Below are 17500 nucleotides of genomic sequence, written 5' to 3' on the forward strand. Positions count from 1 at the left end.
CAAGACAGATCCTGCAAATGCAACGTCAATGGCCACAGTCAAGCACAAGGCGACGGCAGCGTAAAGGGACAGCATTTTTGTAGTCGTGGTATTCGCAAGTCTTCACAGAAACAGGCGGAATGTAACTGGTCCGTATGGAAGTATTCCTTGGTAAAAGGTAGGTGACTCTCCTGCACTGAAGACACTGATGTGCTAACAGAGGCTTTATACATGTGCAGTTGTTTGCTTTCCCGCCCCCGGCTATGTGTAACAAAGGGGCGGATGAAATTTCAAAGAGCTGCGCGTCATGACGCATCCTACAGGAGCTAACCATTGGCAAGGGTTTCGCAATGTTTGTGTACAATTATCAGCGAGCCGCCATGAGCTGACATCAAACACGCACCGCGGCCCCTCTCTTAAATGGGAACGCTATTCCGTTTAGACTAGGATTACGAACCAGATAGAATAAAGTCATGTTCGTAGAGCCGAAGTTATTATGGGACTAATGAAGACAGAAACATTTGTTAACTTGCACTGTCAACACTCTCGGTTCACATGCACTAAATCAAAGCAGACGTTAAATCAAAACAGATTTTGTCAAGCCAATGTTTTATTTACAGCCCTGAACGACACAAGCTTTCAAATCGACTGAGAATTTTATTTCTTGCGGTAAATAGGAATTCTGGACTCTTTTTAGCCATTATTAATAAAATATGCAATGTCGCCAATTTCAAACAACATCAGAGGCTAAATGGGGATGCCCATGGTTATTTGGAAGAGGTGGGGTGAATGGTTATTCAAGATGTTTTCTGTCCATTAGTGATATTTGAACCGTAATTGTAACAGATGAACTTTGAAATGCACTTGATTAAACCGGCGGTAAAGATCAAAGGCGACATGCAAATTGGGGAGAGTGGAAAAAGTTTACTGAATTAATTACCATTCAGTCTAAATGCTTTAAAACAAATACAGTTGATTAGCACGGGTCGATAAGGGATTGCTGTCTCTGAAGTTTAGATGCCGTCAATTCAACGCCCATCTCCTTAGGTCTTATCTGATTCATCCTTCTCATCCTTATTCATAGTTGCCTTACAGCCTCAAGCTTCACTCGTCTGTGTGTACCACTCAGTGTTGTGTAGGTCTAAAGGTTACGAGTTTTATTTTTTTTATCCAAAGAGCATGATATGTGAACATTTGGGCTTGCTGCCTGTGCGCATTCTACTTAGTTTGCATTAGTTGTGTGCAGATCAATCAAAAGAATTTCGGTAGCACACAGACCATTTGCAAAGCACATGCTTAATTGGCCATTTCGAGAATGTAAGCCTCCTTTGATAGAATAATTGCAAACAAAGCGCATTCAAAAATGCGCACCACAGCCAGGGTAGCCGGGATTCTTTTCATTCTAATTGTCACCTTCTTGTTTCTCATTATCACGCCAGCTCTTCTGGTCAGCTGTTGGAAGGCGCAAAAAGCGCTAACGATTTAACAGTTTCAAAGTGCATGTCTGCCAAATACTTGGGATAACCTCCCAAATAAAGGGCTTTGATGTTGTTGACAGAGGTTAGTTATAATAGGCGACAACAAGACAAACGTTGAATACACTTCATTAAACGTGAATTGGCAGCATTCATCCCGGTTCTTTGGTCCCTCGGCTTTGTTTTAATTGTACATCCAGTGCTTACAGTGGTGTAAAATGAAGCTTGTGTAAAGCACCCTTTGATGGGGCCAGATCAAACAGAACTGAAACCCCATGTCTTAATCAGAGTTCGACAGGCAGACCATTTTCACAAACAGTCCATTTGCTCGGCTTTTAGAGGCTTTTAACAGACATTGTGCTCAGCAAATTCATTTAGCCCAGTGCAAGATAATCCTGTCTCACAAAAAATACTTGGTCACCACCAAATCCACTTGTTCTACAATGGGACCCCCCCAACTTAGTCTACTCGGGTCTTTAGAGTCTCTAAGCAAGCTGAATTATTGGCCACGACTAATTGGAAATCCGGGAGACAAATAACTTTGATGTAGGTGCTGTATACAATGTCAGGTGTTTCAGATGTTTTTGTATCTCCCTCTTGTGGTGGTAAGTAAATACTACGTTAATTAACATATTAACTGTTCATTTTAATTGGTCGTGTTTCGTCCCGCCTTAGGCCTAGGCCTACGTGTTTGTGGGTCATGTCTCTTCTGTTCACTGAGGTAACCTATCTTTAAAAATGTTGACAGAGATTCTTGTTAACGCAGTCAAAGAGGTCATCTTTTTTTTTCTTTTTTTTTTTAGAAAATTAAGAAAAGTGGTCAAGCTAAGATTGTGTGCCTAGTGGTAGGCCAAACTGAATCAAAATTCTAAAGTCTTGCCAATTTAAAAAGTCGACATGATGTTGAGAATTAATTTCACTAGAATATTTATTTTTGGAGGAACATTCTGTGTTGCTGCGTTTGGCTATGTTGTCTTTCTGTTTGCAAAAATAACTGGAACAAATAGCGTTCTGAAGAATCGGTAGCTTAATGTGTTTTACTGTGCCTATTAAATGGGCAAACATCGCCGACTTCGCTCCTCAAACAGACTAATTTATCAAAGGAAGTCTGTCCCATGTCTGGTGACTGACAACCTAGCTGTGAACTGGGGTCAAATACGTCGCCATATTGGCCACCCCCGGCCGGAACAGCATCTCTCTGATGTGGTTTGGAGACACCTGAGGACGAAAACGGCGGGCATTCTCACTGCTTTATCTTAAGAGAGGGTGAGATAAGGCGTTGGCTAATGATAAGCTTTCCATCCGTAGAGGCTGTTGTTGGGGCTATTACATTTCTTTCCTGGAGAGAATGAGCCGGATACATGCCATTCTATATCTAAAACCAGCCACAGTTCTTTATGGTTGGTTATTCTATGCATTTCAGGACAAATGCTTGTAAATGCTGGTCAAAACCATCCAAGTGAAATTACAACGTCTTGTAGCTGCGTTAGACGTTGAATAGCCTATCAACGCCATTGCTTTATAGATCAATGTATTGTCTTAGCCTTAGTGCAGTAGCTTAAATGCAACATGTGTGTACCAATCTCATTGAATTTTGATTGATTTATTTATACCTTTATTTTAAAAAAGTACCAGTCAAGTTGAATTGCACATCAAGAACAGTTGGTAGCTGGTCATGGATTCAGTCTCTACTTTGCCCTCTTTGCCCTGTAAACGGAAATTCTCTTGCTTTCTCACATTGAATCAAACTGAGCCAAAACACATCTACACATTTGAAAGTTGTCTTTTATTGTAAGAAAAAGGCATATATAAATAGCGGAACCGTTTATAAAAGCAAAGCAAAGTAAGGACGTTTCTGAGAGTGGCTGGACCTTGCTCATGCAGCATCGAAAAACAAAAACAAGAAGATTTTTTGGATGCCACACAAATTTAAGGCACTTTCATCGATGCCATTAGCCATAAGGTGAACAGAGGTGTGTGTGTGTATGTGTGTGAGAGTGGTAGGTTACCTACAAGAAGTAACATCAGGAGGAAATTGAATATTTTTAAACACAAAAATAACAAACAGAACACAAAACCACCAATATTTGGGAAAAATAATAATATTTTACTCTAACAAGACATTGTTCTATCCGTATCACAAAATATCAGCACTGAATATTATAAACACAATATTTACCTCTGGTCATACAATAAATAATAATAGTTCCTCATTTGTATTCCAGCACAGTTTCTTCATGGGTTCATGATATGAAAATCTCCAAGAATTCACTTGTTTTTTTTTTTTTAATGTTTGAGTGAGGATGATATGGATATGGAAACTAGACAAAGGCCAGATCCGAGGCAGAAACTAAACGAAGAAAGGATTGAACTAAAAGGATAGTTGAAACGTGTTATTGATCTTGTAATGTAGTGATAGGGTCTATGTAGTCAACTTTATAATGTAGTGTTTTGTCATGATGGTTTGCTTTTGAGCCTGGCTGCTGAAAGTCGTTGGGGTTCAGCTCCTCTGGTCAATGTCTGCCCCCTGGTGGTGATCTTAGGTAGGCCTCCTACAATACCCAGTCATTTATTTCAGACATCTTCAAGTCTTTTATTTTGTTTTGTTTATCTCTCACCTGCTGTATTGGCACAGGCAAATTCCAATCAAACATATTTATTGACTCATGTGTGTCACCTTATTTGACACAGTCATTTGAGTTGTTACTTTCTAGAGAGAGATTATATATGTAGTTTTCTATATTATTTTCTTCCCTTGTGAGTATCCTCATTAAAAAAAACAAACAAACAAAAATCCAATATATACATATGACGTCATCAATAGTCCCCACTTAATGTCCTAATGTCCACTGGCTTCAAGATCAGGGCACAGCATGGAGAGTTCGTTACTCTACCCAGGGGCCAGTCCCGATTGCAAACGATATCACGGAGTATTGCTGGCACAGCCCATTGGGCGCTCAGCTGTACCACGGCAAGGAAGTCAAGCAGCTCAAGCATTGTGTAGGATCAAAACAGAAAATCACGTGGAAATGCATTAAGAAAAGAGGGGGAAAGTCTCCAATTGTCTGCCTCGTAGCTGTGCTGCCGGAAACAGTATTGATGGTGGTGATCAAAAATAAATAAATAAGAAGCGGGCAGTCTGCTGCATTTCGACTCTCCACCCCTGGCCTGGGATGAGATGGCTGATGGAGCGTGGGGTGGGGGTGGGGGGTGGGGGGGTGGAAGGTGAGGATGATGAGTTGTGGTCAAGATGACACAGGTGGCGTGATGGGAATGGATCAGTGAAGGCCCAACAGGTCAAAGGTCATCCCAATGCCTCATGGATCGAGAGAGAAAGTGAGTGAGACAGGGAGAAGTAGAGTGTGAGAGAGAGAGAGAGAGAGAGAGAGAGAGAGAGAGAGAGAGAGAAAGAAAGACAGCATGGGCCAAGGCACCTGGGTCGACTGGTGTGGACAAGCGAAGGTCTGGTTCCTTCCCCACTTCCTGCCTCTCTCCCTCCGCCGCATCTCTGTTTGTCCTCCATCTTGTCGCCGGCGTCCGCTAAACTCTTCACGGCTAACGCATGTAGCGTACGTAAGTCCTCGCGCGCGCAGAAGAACCAGTCCCTCTCCAGCACACACACTCAAATCACTCACAGTTTTAAAAACTCTCCTGCGTGGATGGGACTGGAGAGGCGTGGGGGGTGGGGGTTGGGGTGGATATGTTGAGGGGGTGTGTGTGTATGTGTACTCAGTCTCTGGAGAGGCGGACACAGTTTAAAAGTCTGTGTCCCACCCCGAGTTATCGTCTGGAGGTGGGTCATCGCTGTCCTCGGGGAAACTGTCAAAGTTGCTTGTGTCGGTTGGAGATGAAACCTGGAGATCAAAAATAAAAAGATTATTACTACGCTATAGAACATTTTAAAAATAACATCAGCTGATCTATTTAAATAATTTAAAAATGCACTCTGTGATTTGTGTTTTGGTTTTGCATGGTTTTTTTGGGGATTGATATTTTCACCCAACAATCAATCAAATTGCATCCCTCTCCATCATACCCCTGAAAGATGTGTATTGACTGGCTAAGAATTCCATAGGGCTCAATCCCAGCCATCTTTGCTTCCCACAGCCAGGACTGTGTACTGAACTGAATTTGATTAAAGGTATAGGCCTACAGTAGGCTTAGAATCATACAGAGTGTATCTTTACTATTTTGAGCAATTGAAGATGTGACCTGGGAATTCTAGATTGTCTACTTCTTGGACTTACCCCAGGGATGATAGGAGGAGCTAGGGTCATTTTCCTCAAACCTTCCCAGTTAAACCCCTCAAACCACCTGCAATTTAGAGACAAGCAATTTCCATTAACTTGAGATCACATCAATAATCTGTTTTTGCATAGGCCACTTGGAAATGTGTAGTGAGAATGACTTACTTGTGCTTTTGGATGTCTTTAACACCGTTTTTCAAATTTCCAAGCCTCTCCGAAGGATTGTCCCTGTGATAGATAACACACACTGGTAAACACTTGTTTTTTTAACAGAAGACCACACGGATTAATTGTGTGTTATTTCCCCAGACTTCCCACACACACCTGCATAGTTTCTTGATTAAGTTGCCAGCATTCTTGGTGATCTTCTTTGGAAATTCTATCATGTCGATACCTCTCAGAATGATGTTGTATGTCTTCATTGGATCAGGTCCCGAGAAAGGCGGGCTACAAGAAGTAGAGACAGCACATTAGCACCTATCTGTAATGTTTGAGCGTGTGTGTGTGTGTGTGTGTGTGTGTGTGTGTGTGTGTGTGTGTGTGTGCGTATGACTTTACTGTGTAGTGATAAAACAGATATCATCAACTAGTCATATCTAGCTCCATTTATATTGATTAGCATAGTATGCTAATGTTAGCATCAGCATTTACCTTCCTGTCAGCAGCTCATACATCAAGATGCCAAGGGACCAGTAGTCTGCTGAAATGTCGTGACCTTTGTTTAGGATGATCTCCGGTGCTACATACTCCGGAGTGCCACAGAAGGTCCACGTCTTCTTCCCAAATCCAATCTTCTTAGCGAAACCAAAATCTACCTAAAAAGATAGAACAGGAGGGGCTTCCTATATAAGAAATCCATACTAGTCAGTTTCATACACAGTTTCCCTTTAAGTCCACGTACAACTAGAGAGGTGACAGCCTGCTGCCCCACTGCCTTATTAAAGATGCCATTCTGAGATTCCGTAGGCATGTCTCCATGTTAGGGTTCCCTCAATTATCACTGTAAGCAGCTCTACTCCCGAAACTGTGTTTCTTTCTTTACCTTTACTCTACATTAGCAAGAAATCAAGTACACTTAACCAGTGAACTGTTGTAGCGTGTGCGAAAGTTGAGACTAAACCCGTATGGCACATCTGCTAGAATTTCTACAGTACACAGCTATATTCACAGTGTGTATGTTTTTGAAAAACAGGCATTGTCTCTCTACTCACCAGCTTGGCATAGCCTCGGTGATCCAGGATAAGATTCTCTGGCTTCAGATCCCGGTAAATGATTCCTTTGGAATGCAGGTAAGCGAAGGCTTCCACTACACAGGCTGTGTAAAATCGTGTCGTGGCGTCCTCGAATGAACCCCTGCCGTGTGAGAAGAATACATACAGAGAAAGATTTAAATGAAGAGAAATATCAATGAAAAGTCTTGGCACAGCTTGGTACTTCATTATTTGTTTGTGCGAAGATTAGGATTTTCTTCCAGTTATTTGCACAATATTTAACATTAACCTCCGGAATAGTCTTCCCTAATGGGAAAATAAGCCTTTTCTGTAATACTTTTGTTTTTCAGAACCGATACATTCAAGATCTGACTTTCTAGCTTGCTTGGCCAAAAAGCTCTAAATCCACTTGTCTGCAAAGTATAGGCTACTGTAGAGACATCTGTTGCACCATGTGAATGCTGTGAATTGTTATGCCATTTTTATGTGTTTCTTACCTGTCCCTCAGTATGGTCCATAGTTCTCCTCCCAAACAGGCCTCCATAAGCATGTACAGGTACTTGCTGTCCTTAAATGTCCGGTACAATCTGAGATAACGGGGGAGAAGACGTCGTTTGGTTAAATACCGAATTGTAATTCCGCATGTGGTTATACTGTAACAGGATATACTGGTTCCGCTTAAAAGTGGTGCATGTTGGAGTTGGTTTAGAGGATGTTGAAATCAGTTTCATAACTATTTCAGTGCTGTATTTGATACATTTGCTGTCTCATTTTATGGCATTAGACTTTAAATATACATCATGTTCATGTACCTCACGATGAAGTCGGAGTGAGCCTCTTGCATGATCTGCTTCTCGGAGCGGATGTGCTCCTGTTGCCGAGTGTCCACGATGTGCCTCTTCTTCAGAATCTTCATCGCAAACGTTTTGGTCTCCTCACTTTTGAGCTGAACCTGCAAGAAGCAGATGGAACTATGAGTTTATATTATATTTTGGGGGCACCCTTGTTCTTGCATTTGTGCAAGGAAGTAATGCTCACTTGGTATATTTTCCAAGCCAAATACTGTTTTACTGATATCAATATTCTGAAATCATTCTAATTTAATGGACATAAATAACATCATTATTTGTTTAAGTAGAATGTATGTTTAGAAAGAACTTGTTCATGCTAATTTGTGGTAGAGCACCAGGTTATATGCATACTGCAAGAAGAAGAACAACAGCCAAGACCTTCTTAATTTAGAAATTGAGTCATAGTCTATAATTGACTCTCGGGTACTAGAAATAGCCTAGACTGGGTGAGGGCATTCTTTACATTGCGTATCCAGCGGAGCCTTAACGTGTCAGGGGTCACTTGATCTCTGAACTATCTAGTAAGGAAGTACTCCTCAGTGAACATGATGGTATGCACCACGGGGCTACTTGTTCTCAGCGTGGCATCACAATGACTAAAATAGGCTCTGCCAGGGGATTCCGCTTCAAGTGAACGCCACTGGGCTTTTCCTCTGTGCCACTTTGGTGGACACTTGCAAAGTCTGCATTGCGACATCCCCCCCTTCCCCCCACCCCCCACCCCTTAACCTCTCCATCTCACTTTCTTTTTCTCTTTCTGTTTAGGTCTTCCTTTCACACTCGGAATCATGTTGATTTTTTTATCCACCCGTCCAAGTGCTACTTTGTTATTACATTGCAATAGATATGATGACATGAATAATTAACTCTACAATGTCACAGTCTATGACTTACTTCCCAGATACTCATCTGTAATACAGATTGCAGGGCAATCTTAAAAGGAAAACAATCAATCCCTCACTAAAATTACACTTCACTTCTATCGCCAATATTTTTTTTTCATTCAGCTCTTCATAAATTACATAACTCTTGTAGCATTCGCTTTAATAGCAATTTAATGCTAATTTCATTAGACACGCTAAGCTGTTACAACATGGGAGCCAGGCCTGCTCCACTTCACGGGGGGATCCTATTACTTTCTCTGCAGTAGCCAGTGGAAAGTTACCCTGAATAGAGAGTCCTGACATTCTCCTGCCATGCTCAATCCTCTCCATGTGGAGAAACGCAGGCCAGTCCAGTGGAAACGCATTTGATCAGGTATTAATTGATGATTGTTTCCATCAGTGAGAACCTCTCACGTTAATATTGCCATGGCCAAAGCCTATTTAGATTCATGAGTAACATTTAAGCATTTGTGCACTTAGAAGATGTTCATCTTCATTTTAGAAGGGCTTAGACATGCAGGCTCAGACTACATTTTTATTATATTTCGCTCTATAAGGTTATGACAATATCCTATGTTATAGATATTGGACAAAATGAAATGCACTTTTGATGAAAGCAGGTCATGAAAATGCACAGAGAAGAAAAAAAGGAGGGAAAAGACAAGGAAGAGGAAGAGAACAAAAAAAGTCACATTTCTTACCAGCTCCACACGGCCGAAGCCTCCAACCCCAAGGGTGTCGACGATATTGAAGTCTGCCAGCTTCAGGTTGGTGTAGAAGGCGTTCTCGGCTTCGTATCTGCATTTTTTGACATGGAAGAAAGGGAACTTCTTAGAGGTCTGTATGGAGTAGGTGATGGGGAATGTGAGCAGAGGAAAGGGTGCAGGCAGGCTGATCAGCCTCTCCCTCTCCTTGCGCTCCCGGGCAACGGGCACGGGAAGCAAGTCGCGCATCGTGACGCCAACGATGTGGTCACTTGGGTCCCACCAGGAAAAGTTCAAGTGCACGACCAAACGGACCCCTCTGAGTATCACCAGAAGGACGACAGCGACCAGAAGTCGGCAATAGACGGCCAGCGGCCTGCAGAGAATCACAGTTTTTTTTTTTTGTTTATGAGTACGTTCGGCAAAGCGTCAGCAGTAGTCCTCTTTCGAAAGTTGAACTAAGGAGCCATTTCCATTTCACATGGTGCAGTTTGGCGAACTGGAAGGTCCGAGTGTGGAGGAACAAAGAGTCGTCCAGATCGCTCGAGTCTCTCTGCATGAAGGTTGACCCTTGTAGATCTCAAGTCCTAGACAGTAGGCCAACTAGGACACAGTCTTTTGGGCAACGCCAACACCTTACAAGAGCTCGTCCCCACAACACAACTAAGCTTGGTGAAGAGGACCAGACTGAAGTCTAAACGGATAAGGACAGTCTGAAGTCTTTAGAATAAGATGCATAACCATGCCCCTTGCAAGAAGTATGTATAGTCAAACCAAATCTGCAAGAAAATCAAAAGCTCAACACCCTACAAGAATGTCCAGGCAGACCACTCACTACAACAGGTCTGTACTGTCACCATGCACGCTGTAGAGTGGCGCAACGTCCAGCTTCGCTATCGCTAAAAGCAAAGTGCTTGGAGCCAAAACAAGAGTCCAAACGTGTCTCCCTCCTCTCTGCTGGCAGTAATAGTGTCTGGATGATCCCCGTGGTATTTTTACCATGTGGTCGAGCAAAAGGCTATCCCCGCCGGCATCGCGCTCCCTGCGCATAACCACCTGCCAAACAGACCCATCAATCATCACTGTTGTCGCTTTCAGAGACTAATCAAAGATTGCTCTTGCGAGAGGGCACCCAACTGTGAGCTGTTAAAAGTTTGTGGGTATCTTTTTGCTCCTCTCATTCCTATTTAATATGCTGATTAATAACCAGACGTTATCGACCGTGTCTGTGCAAACACTGTAGCAAAATATCTGGATGGTAGTAAAAGTGATGTTAAACTGAGGACATTTTGGGGCTAGATTCAAGGACATGGAGATAAATAGTGTTGCCCGAACTGTTTCTACAACTAATGCTCATGTGAACCTAAGGAAAGTTCACTGAGAATAGCTACCATCGGTGTCTCACTATTCAGTTATAATTGTTGATGGTATAATATAATTAAATTGAAGTAAAAACAGAAATAAAACATTTTACAGTATTGGTCAGAAGTCAATAATCGATTCTCAGAAACATTCAGTGATACTGTATAAGAAATACAGTAGTACACAAAATGCTGCCTTGGCCGGAACATTGGCCTTAGAAATAAATAAAAAATGATCTCAAACTGCCGCAAGTGCACTACTGCACAGACCGATTCTCATCATGGATGAAAGCAATGCACACAGGTAGCTGTCATCCGCTACTCTGCAAATGTATCCAAAGCTATTCGAAATGGCAAGCAAATGCATTTCCTTTTGTTTTTCTTGTTTGTATGGCTTCTCCAAAACCTATTAACATGAATGGAAACTCTGTGTTTTTCGCCCTCTGTGGAATGTGTCTCCTGTTGTCTCAGTAAGCTATCAGCAGGCTTGTTTATTAGCCTTACACACACTCCTCAGAATAGCCTGTCCTTCCAGCTGACAATCTCTCGATATGCAAGGGATCTGCTTCTGCATGATGTCATGATGCCCATACCAATGCGAAGCTATCATGTTATAGATCTCACGGGCATGTAGGATATTCCAGTGGCAGATAAATCTCTAACAGGCTCATAGGATCAGAGAATGCTGTTTATTTAGGGACCTCATCTGGCCAATTTTAAAGCCGAAAATGATTATCACTGCACCAGCACGCACAGATGGTAGAAGGCACAAAAGCACATGTACTGTACATAAACAAATAATGGTCATCCACACTGGCGAGTTCTGTAGGAAGAGCAATAAGCTATTGGGGGAGAAGGTGAGGTACTCAATATATTTTTAAATCAAGAACATACAAACAAAATTGCCATCAGGCGAAACAGACACACATTCTAACATAAACACATATTCTTCACACACACACACCTTACTCACTCACTCTCTCTCTCTCTCACACACACACACATACATACACACATTGAATATACATGTTATCAAGTTTAGTATGAACCCTCCAGGGTAATCCCTCCATCTGAGCTCAGGGTCGAGGACAGCCTGAGGTAAATAGGCTGAAGGTTGCACCAAGTACAAGTACACGCTCCTGAAATGGAGCCGAGCGGCTAAGTACCCCAGCAGCTAAGCGCTGTTGATAGCTCTCAGTTACCCTCCTCTACCCAGCTGTGCCATGCTGCCAAGTCTGTGGCCTGAGGCTCCGGCACTAGCTGGAGGTTTTTTTTAACGTTGTATTTGCATAGTATTTCTAACCATAATTTACTATTTCATAGTAAAAATTTACCTTTTGGTCTCACAATGGCAATCTGACTACCTAGAAGGCATGTTTCACCACCAACACTAAAGCTGGCACTGATATACAGGTATGCTTGTAAACTGGGGTATTTTGACATTTTATCACCAACTTGGCATCTAAGAACAACTGGCCAAGTCAATTGGCGGTTATCGCATCATCTTGCCAAAGGACTGCAGTTGAAATTTAACCAGTTGGCTAACACTGACACATTTACAAAAATGTTAGTCAATGTGTGTTAACCACACTGTTTTTTAGCACAGAAAGTGTATATTTTGGTGGAAAGAAAGCTGATGTGTAAGAAATGTGCATTTATTTATCCTTCATCTGACCATATACAATATTACATAACCTAAAGATGACCAGATGACCAGAACTAGTTACCTCACATGGACACGTAGACAGAGCCTATATGGAGAGGAGCACAACAGTGGCCGATATAATATGTGTAATTTGATCTGGTTTAGTCTTATGACTGCTCGAGTGTGTGCTGACCAAGAGTCAGGCCTTTACCTTATTATAGGCTTGGCTTGTATGTATGGAATATGAAGCTACTCCCCCATCCCCAGGTATAGCCCAGTAGTGTCTGTTCATAAATGCTTCTGTTCATTGTTGAGGACATTATTATCTCCGCCAAGGAGGTTATGTTTTCATCAGGGTTTGTTTGTAAGAAAGGTGCATTTATCTATCCTTCATCTGACCATAGACAATACTACATAACTTAAAGATGATACCAGTAGTTACCTCCACCAAGGAGGTTATGTTTTCATCAGGGTTTGTCTGTCTGTCTGTCTGTCTGTCTGTTTGTTTGTTTGTTTGTTTGTTTGTTTTCCAATTGTTAGACAATAGGCGCAGACGGCATCTCTACCTACGTGTTGCTTTAAAGTTCACATGTAAATATTTTTCATTTGTGCTTGAATTACACTACCCTTCATGGCTATGAGGCCGTGTTTTTGAGCACTGCCTTAATCTCCTCCTGTTATGTTAGAACGTCCTGGCAGTCCCATAGATGAATTGAATCAAGTGGGTTCTAAGTCTAAGTTATCTGTGGTTGGCACACGGCACATGGTGGGTGGCTAGGCTGTGCCCGAGTAGCCAACCTTGTTGATCGGAGAGTGCTGTGTGTGTGTGTGTGTGTGTGTGTACGTGTATGAGTGTGGGTCTGGGTGTGTGTATATGTGTGTGAGAGGTGAGTGGCAATCCTCACGTCTACCTCTCTGACAGAAACCTCCAAGCAACAGCTGGGAAATCCTGAGACCATTAATCCCCTGGGGAAGATTCAGCCAGACCACAGAGGTGACTCAGGGAACACACACACACACACACACAATCCTGGACACACACACACACACACACACACACACACACACTCAGGCTAAACGTGCTGCTATGCCAACTACAAAGCCTTACTGGAAGTCTCTGGACACTTCTCCACATTCAAAGCATGTACGACCCTACTCACACACACACACACACACACACACTCACGAGCACAGGTCTGACTTACCGACACACATTGCACCACACATGCACAAATAAACACACACGTTGCCTCACACACACTGTTTACAAAGGCTACCCATGCAGGTCTGTACTGGAAATCACTGCATATAGAGTAACATAGCTTAACATGTCCCAACACAGATGTTCTCATCCACAGCTGCAGGGATGTTTACCCTAAATTCATATGTTGACAATCCCTATATACCCTAAATCCATTATGTTTACCCTAAATCCATATGTTGACAATCCCTATATACCCTAAATCCATGATGTTTACCCTAAATCCATATGTTGATGCTTACAGTAATAGCAATACCATAATAAGCTATGTATACAGTACTTTTCATATGATGACTATTCACAACAAAGCCAACAGGACACACGTACACACACACAAGCACATGTATTACCAGTCACCTATACATATGCATGGCCTTCCGATGTACTGTTAAATCAACACATGCCCCAACTGGATTGCCCTCAGACAACAATTGTGTGTGTGTGTGTGTGTGTACACAAGTGTGCATGCAAGCATGCAAGCGTGTGTGTGTGTGTATGGGTGCATGTGCCAGGGATGGTTGGTCTTTTTATGTTCCTCACTGGAATGAAATACATGGGGAACATTTCAAGGTGTAGTAAGGCGATTGCAGTGTAAGTGACTCTGGACTGGTCACCTCTTCTCCCAAGGCTGTGTGGATAGTCTTGACCTGTGTTTTCCTGGATAAAAGGCCTCCACCACTGCCAGGTCAAAGGTTTATATAGCTTCAACAAAAGAGGTATTCTGCACTGAGGTGGAAGAGTGGTTAAGGTTGTGTGCTAGTCATTCTACCGTGACATTAAAGGTTGAGAGAACACACACACGTGTGTGTGTGTATATGTGTATTTCTGTCTTTGTTTGTGAGTGTGTGTCTTCTTGTTTAAACTCCTTGTGTGCTTGTAGTCACGTACTGAATCCCGTAGTGGGTGCCACATCAAAGAATAAACAAAAATAAACTGTGCCGTCAAAACGGGTCCTCGGCATAAACACAGACGGTAATTCACTCAAAACCCAACTGGGCAGCATCCCAGTGTTTAAACAGCCAACGACAACCGACCGTAACTTCTGACAGATTCATCGGACCTCTCCTTCAGTGAGCTTTGTTTTTACGGTTGTCGTGGCAACTGACCCTGACCCCTCCTCTCCATGCCACTCTGCCATGCTGTCAGAGGTGTCACCTGACACGTGTCGGATTCTCTCTTTCTCTCTCTCTTTCTCTCTCTCTCTCTCTCTCTCTCTCTCTCTCCTCCCCACCCCCTTTCCGCTCCTATCTCCTGCTTTAGCCCTTAACAGGGCAGAGAGAGAGGGGTAGGGAGAGAGGGAGGGAGGGAGGGAGAGAGGGGGTTGGGGTAGGGAAGGAGAGAAAGAGAGGGGTAGGCAGGGATAGAGAGAGGTTGGAAGAGAGAGAGAGAGAGAGAGTTTGGGTGAGAGAGGGAAGGCCAGGACGTACAAGAGGATCACATGGTGCGATTTGTGAGCTGTGGAAAGGTAGCATATAGGGTTAGGGCTCTCGTGTGTAATGTGGAACGGGGCGGGTGTTTGAGGGGGTGTCATTTGTCTGTGTGAGCGTGTGTGTGTTTGTGTTATTTATGTTGGAGGGGGCCTAGGCCTCCTCTTGATAGTTATTTTCCACTATGAAGACCTTTGGGGGGGGGGGGGGGGGGCGGTTGTATGGTACATGTGCTGTACTGAAAAGCTATATGAAGGCCTTCACCACCACTCCTTGGCCAGGGGGAGATGTACTGGTGTCCCCAGTGGCCCACTGGAGAGTGTGTGGTTGGTTGTAGTCCATGGCTACTGTTTTACCTTAGTTTTTATCTTAGATCTATGGTGGGCGCAAACTCAACATTAGAACTGGAGATTTGTTCAGTTATCAGGAATCAGGGAGCTTTATGTTGTGTCGGCAATGTCACTAACAGTGAGTTACTGTACACTGTGTGATTTCTTATATAAGGATGATGATGGACGCTTTGTCACAGAGTGATGCAAACACCAAGGAGGCCCCGACTCAGTTGAAATGTAAGTGATTAATTTGGTAGGCATTTTGTGGTGGGTCAGGTGTTTTCATGTGGAGCCCAAACTCCGAGCTGAATGTTCCATGAAAACTTTGCGGAATGTGGAAAAACACTTTTCATGGAATTTCCTTGACAGGTTCATTCCACTCGAACCCTTGATCCCCCCCAAACCCCCTCCGCCCCCCCCCCCCCCTCTCTCGGCAGTGAAGGCCGATTACCTCACTATTTAGCGTGTGAGTTTAGCTGCCTCTACCTCTCGTGCCAACGGCGGGCGTCCAAAACTACCCCACCGGCCCCAATCTGCCCCGAAAAACCCCGGCGGACGGGGCGAAAAACACCTCCACCCCCTGAGACAATGGCCACATTCCTCCCGTCGTGCCGTAGCCGACTCCAGCCGACTCCTCCAAAAGCGCTAGCACGGCATCGCGCCACAGCTGTGCAAATAAAGCACCCAGACCGTCCTCCTGGCACCGGCCGCTCTCCTTCGGGGTCACTGAGCCGCTATGGCCCCCGAGGGCCGAGGGTTTGACCTCCCGTTCCTGCCGGAGGCCCCACAGAGGTGCCGTGCGTTGACCACATCGCCAGGTGTCTGTCCACAATGCCCGGGCCGGCCAGTGCACCTGACTCGGAGGGAGAGGGGTTGGTGTATGGGTGTGTGAGTAGGGGGAGGGTGTGTGTGTGTGTGTGTGTGTGTGCGCGTGTGTGTGTGTGTGTGTGTGTGTGTGTGTGTGTGAAGGGAAGGGTGTGTGTGTGTGTGGGGGGGGGGGTCATTCCCTGACCTGAAAAGAGTCTGAGGCTTTGGGGCTCATTTCTTGACCTGAAAAGAGTCTGGCTTTTGGGCTTTCAGAGGGTCAGTGTGCGATGGCTTAGCGCTTGTCACATTGCGTTTGGACTCATCGGTGATCCGTTCGTACCTTGAACCTCTGTAATGCAGACCTGTGTGTTCTCCAGACATACATCATCGCTCAGCGGTCACAAACGATTATCTGTCAAAGTTGCGACGACTCAAACGGCAGGTGAAATCGCCAGTTCATGCTGAAGAAGAATGTCTGGCCCAAAAAGATGAAAAATGCCCGTATTGGGATTAAATATATTTCTTTAAAAAAGTGAGTGTTTAATTATTTTTTTTTTTAGAGTGCAGCCTTTATCTTATCTAGAATATTGAAGATTCAGCACCAGGTCTTAATTTGTTCTGATCAGTGTTAATTTGCTTAATTTTCTGATAAATTATATCAAAAATTAACATTGATAAGCACTTCAAGTGTGTCTTCCAAGACAGAGTTTTATTATCTACATTATCAGATTAAGATTATTATTATTATTACTACAACTAAATCTACAATTTGGGTCAAATACGCAAGACCATTATGTGTGTGTTTAGTGGAAAATAGAATTTTTGATCATTCATTACAAATTCACATTCTGATCACTTTCCACTGAATTGGGCTACGAACACATCCATGTAAGGACACACTTTCGGTGCATACTCTTGGCCATGACTCCAGAGAGAGAGGGAGGGTTGTGTGTGTGTGTGTGTGTGTGTGTGTGTGGGGGGGGGTGATGAATATAAATATTCAGACACTGACCGGCCACCCATCTCAATCCTGTGCTGCCCTCCATACTTTAGGCCATGCTGCAAATAACAGATCAGTGTGATCTATGTGCTCTGGAGAGGGTCATCGAGGGTCGTCTGGTCTCTTACAGTGGCTGCAACTGTCAGTGAGCCAGGTGAGGTGGCCTTGTTAAGAGTGCCAAACACAACAACATATAACAATAAACAAACAATATCAACAGAACAAACAAACAAACAAGCTGACATCACATAAGCGATGTTACAGATTTTAACTTTTCATTAATGCACCTCAACTGTCATTGGGTCGTCAACTGATC

The 17500-nt window shown here is 43.5% G+C and overlaps 2 protein-coding genes across 2 annotated transcripts in view; both read right to left on the reverse strand.

The window, feature by feature from the left end:
- Positions 1–167, reverse strand: part of dkk1b (dickkopf WNT signaling pathway inhibitor 1b) — a 1906-nt gene extending 1739 nt beyond the window's left edge. Inside the window, exon 1 of the mRNA XM_062526263.1 lies at positions 1–167. This exon is cut by the window's left edge and continues 123 nt beyond it. Coding sequence (XP_062382247.1) covers positions 1–75 — 75 coding nt within the window. The 5' untranslated portion in view covers positions 76–167.
- Positions 168–3221: 3054 nt separating this feature from the next.
- prkg1b (protein kinase cGMP-dependent 1b) overlaps positions 3222–17500 on the reverse strand; it is a 137543-nt gene continuing 123264 nt past the window's right edge. Inside the window, exons 10-18 of the mRNA XM_062526366.1 lie at positions 9349–9445; positions 7725–7864; positions 7410–7499; positions 6913–7054; positions 6353–6516; positions 6026–6148; positions 5867–5929; positions 5702–5768; positions 3222–5308 (exon numbers count right to left, since the gene is read on the reverse strand). Of these exons, the coding sequence (XP_062382350.1) occupies positions 5210–5308; positions 5702–5768; positions 5867–5929; positions 6026–6148; positions 6353–6516; positions 6913–7054; positions 7410–7499; positions 7725–7864; positions 9349–9445 (985 nt within the window). The 3' untranslated portion in view covers positions 3222–5209. The remainder of the gene's footprint in view (positions 5309–5701; positions 5769–5866; positions 5930–6025; positions 6149–6352; positions 6517–6912; positions 7055–7409; positions 7500–7724; positions 7865–9348; positions 9446–17500) is intronic.

Source organism: Sardina pilchardus, chromosome 22 (genome assembly GCF_963854185.1).
Source record: "Sardina pilchardus chromosome 22, fSarPil1.1, whole genome shotgun sequence".
NCBI classification, from domain to species: domain Eukaryota; kingdom Metazoa; phylum Chordata; class Actinopteri; order Clupeiformes; family Clupeidae; genus Sardina; species Sardina pilchardus.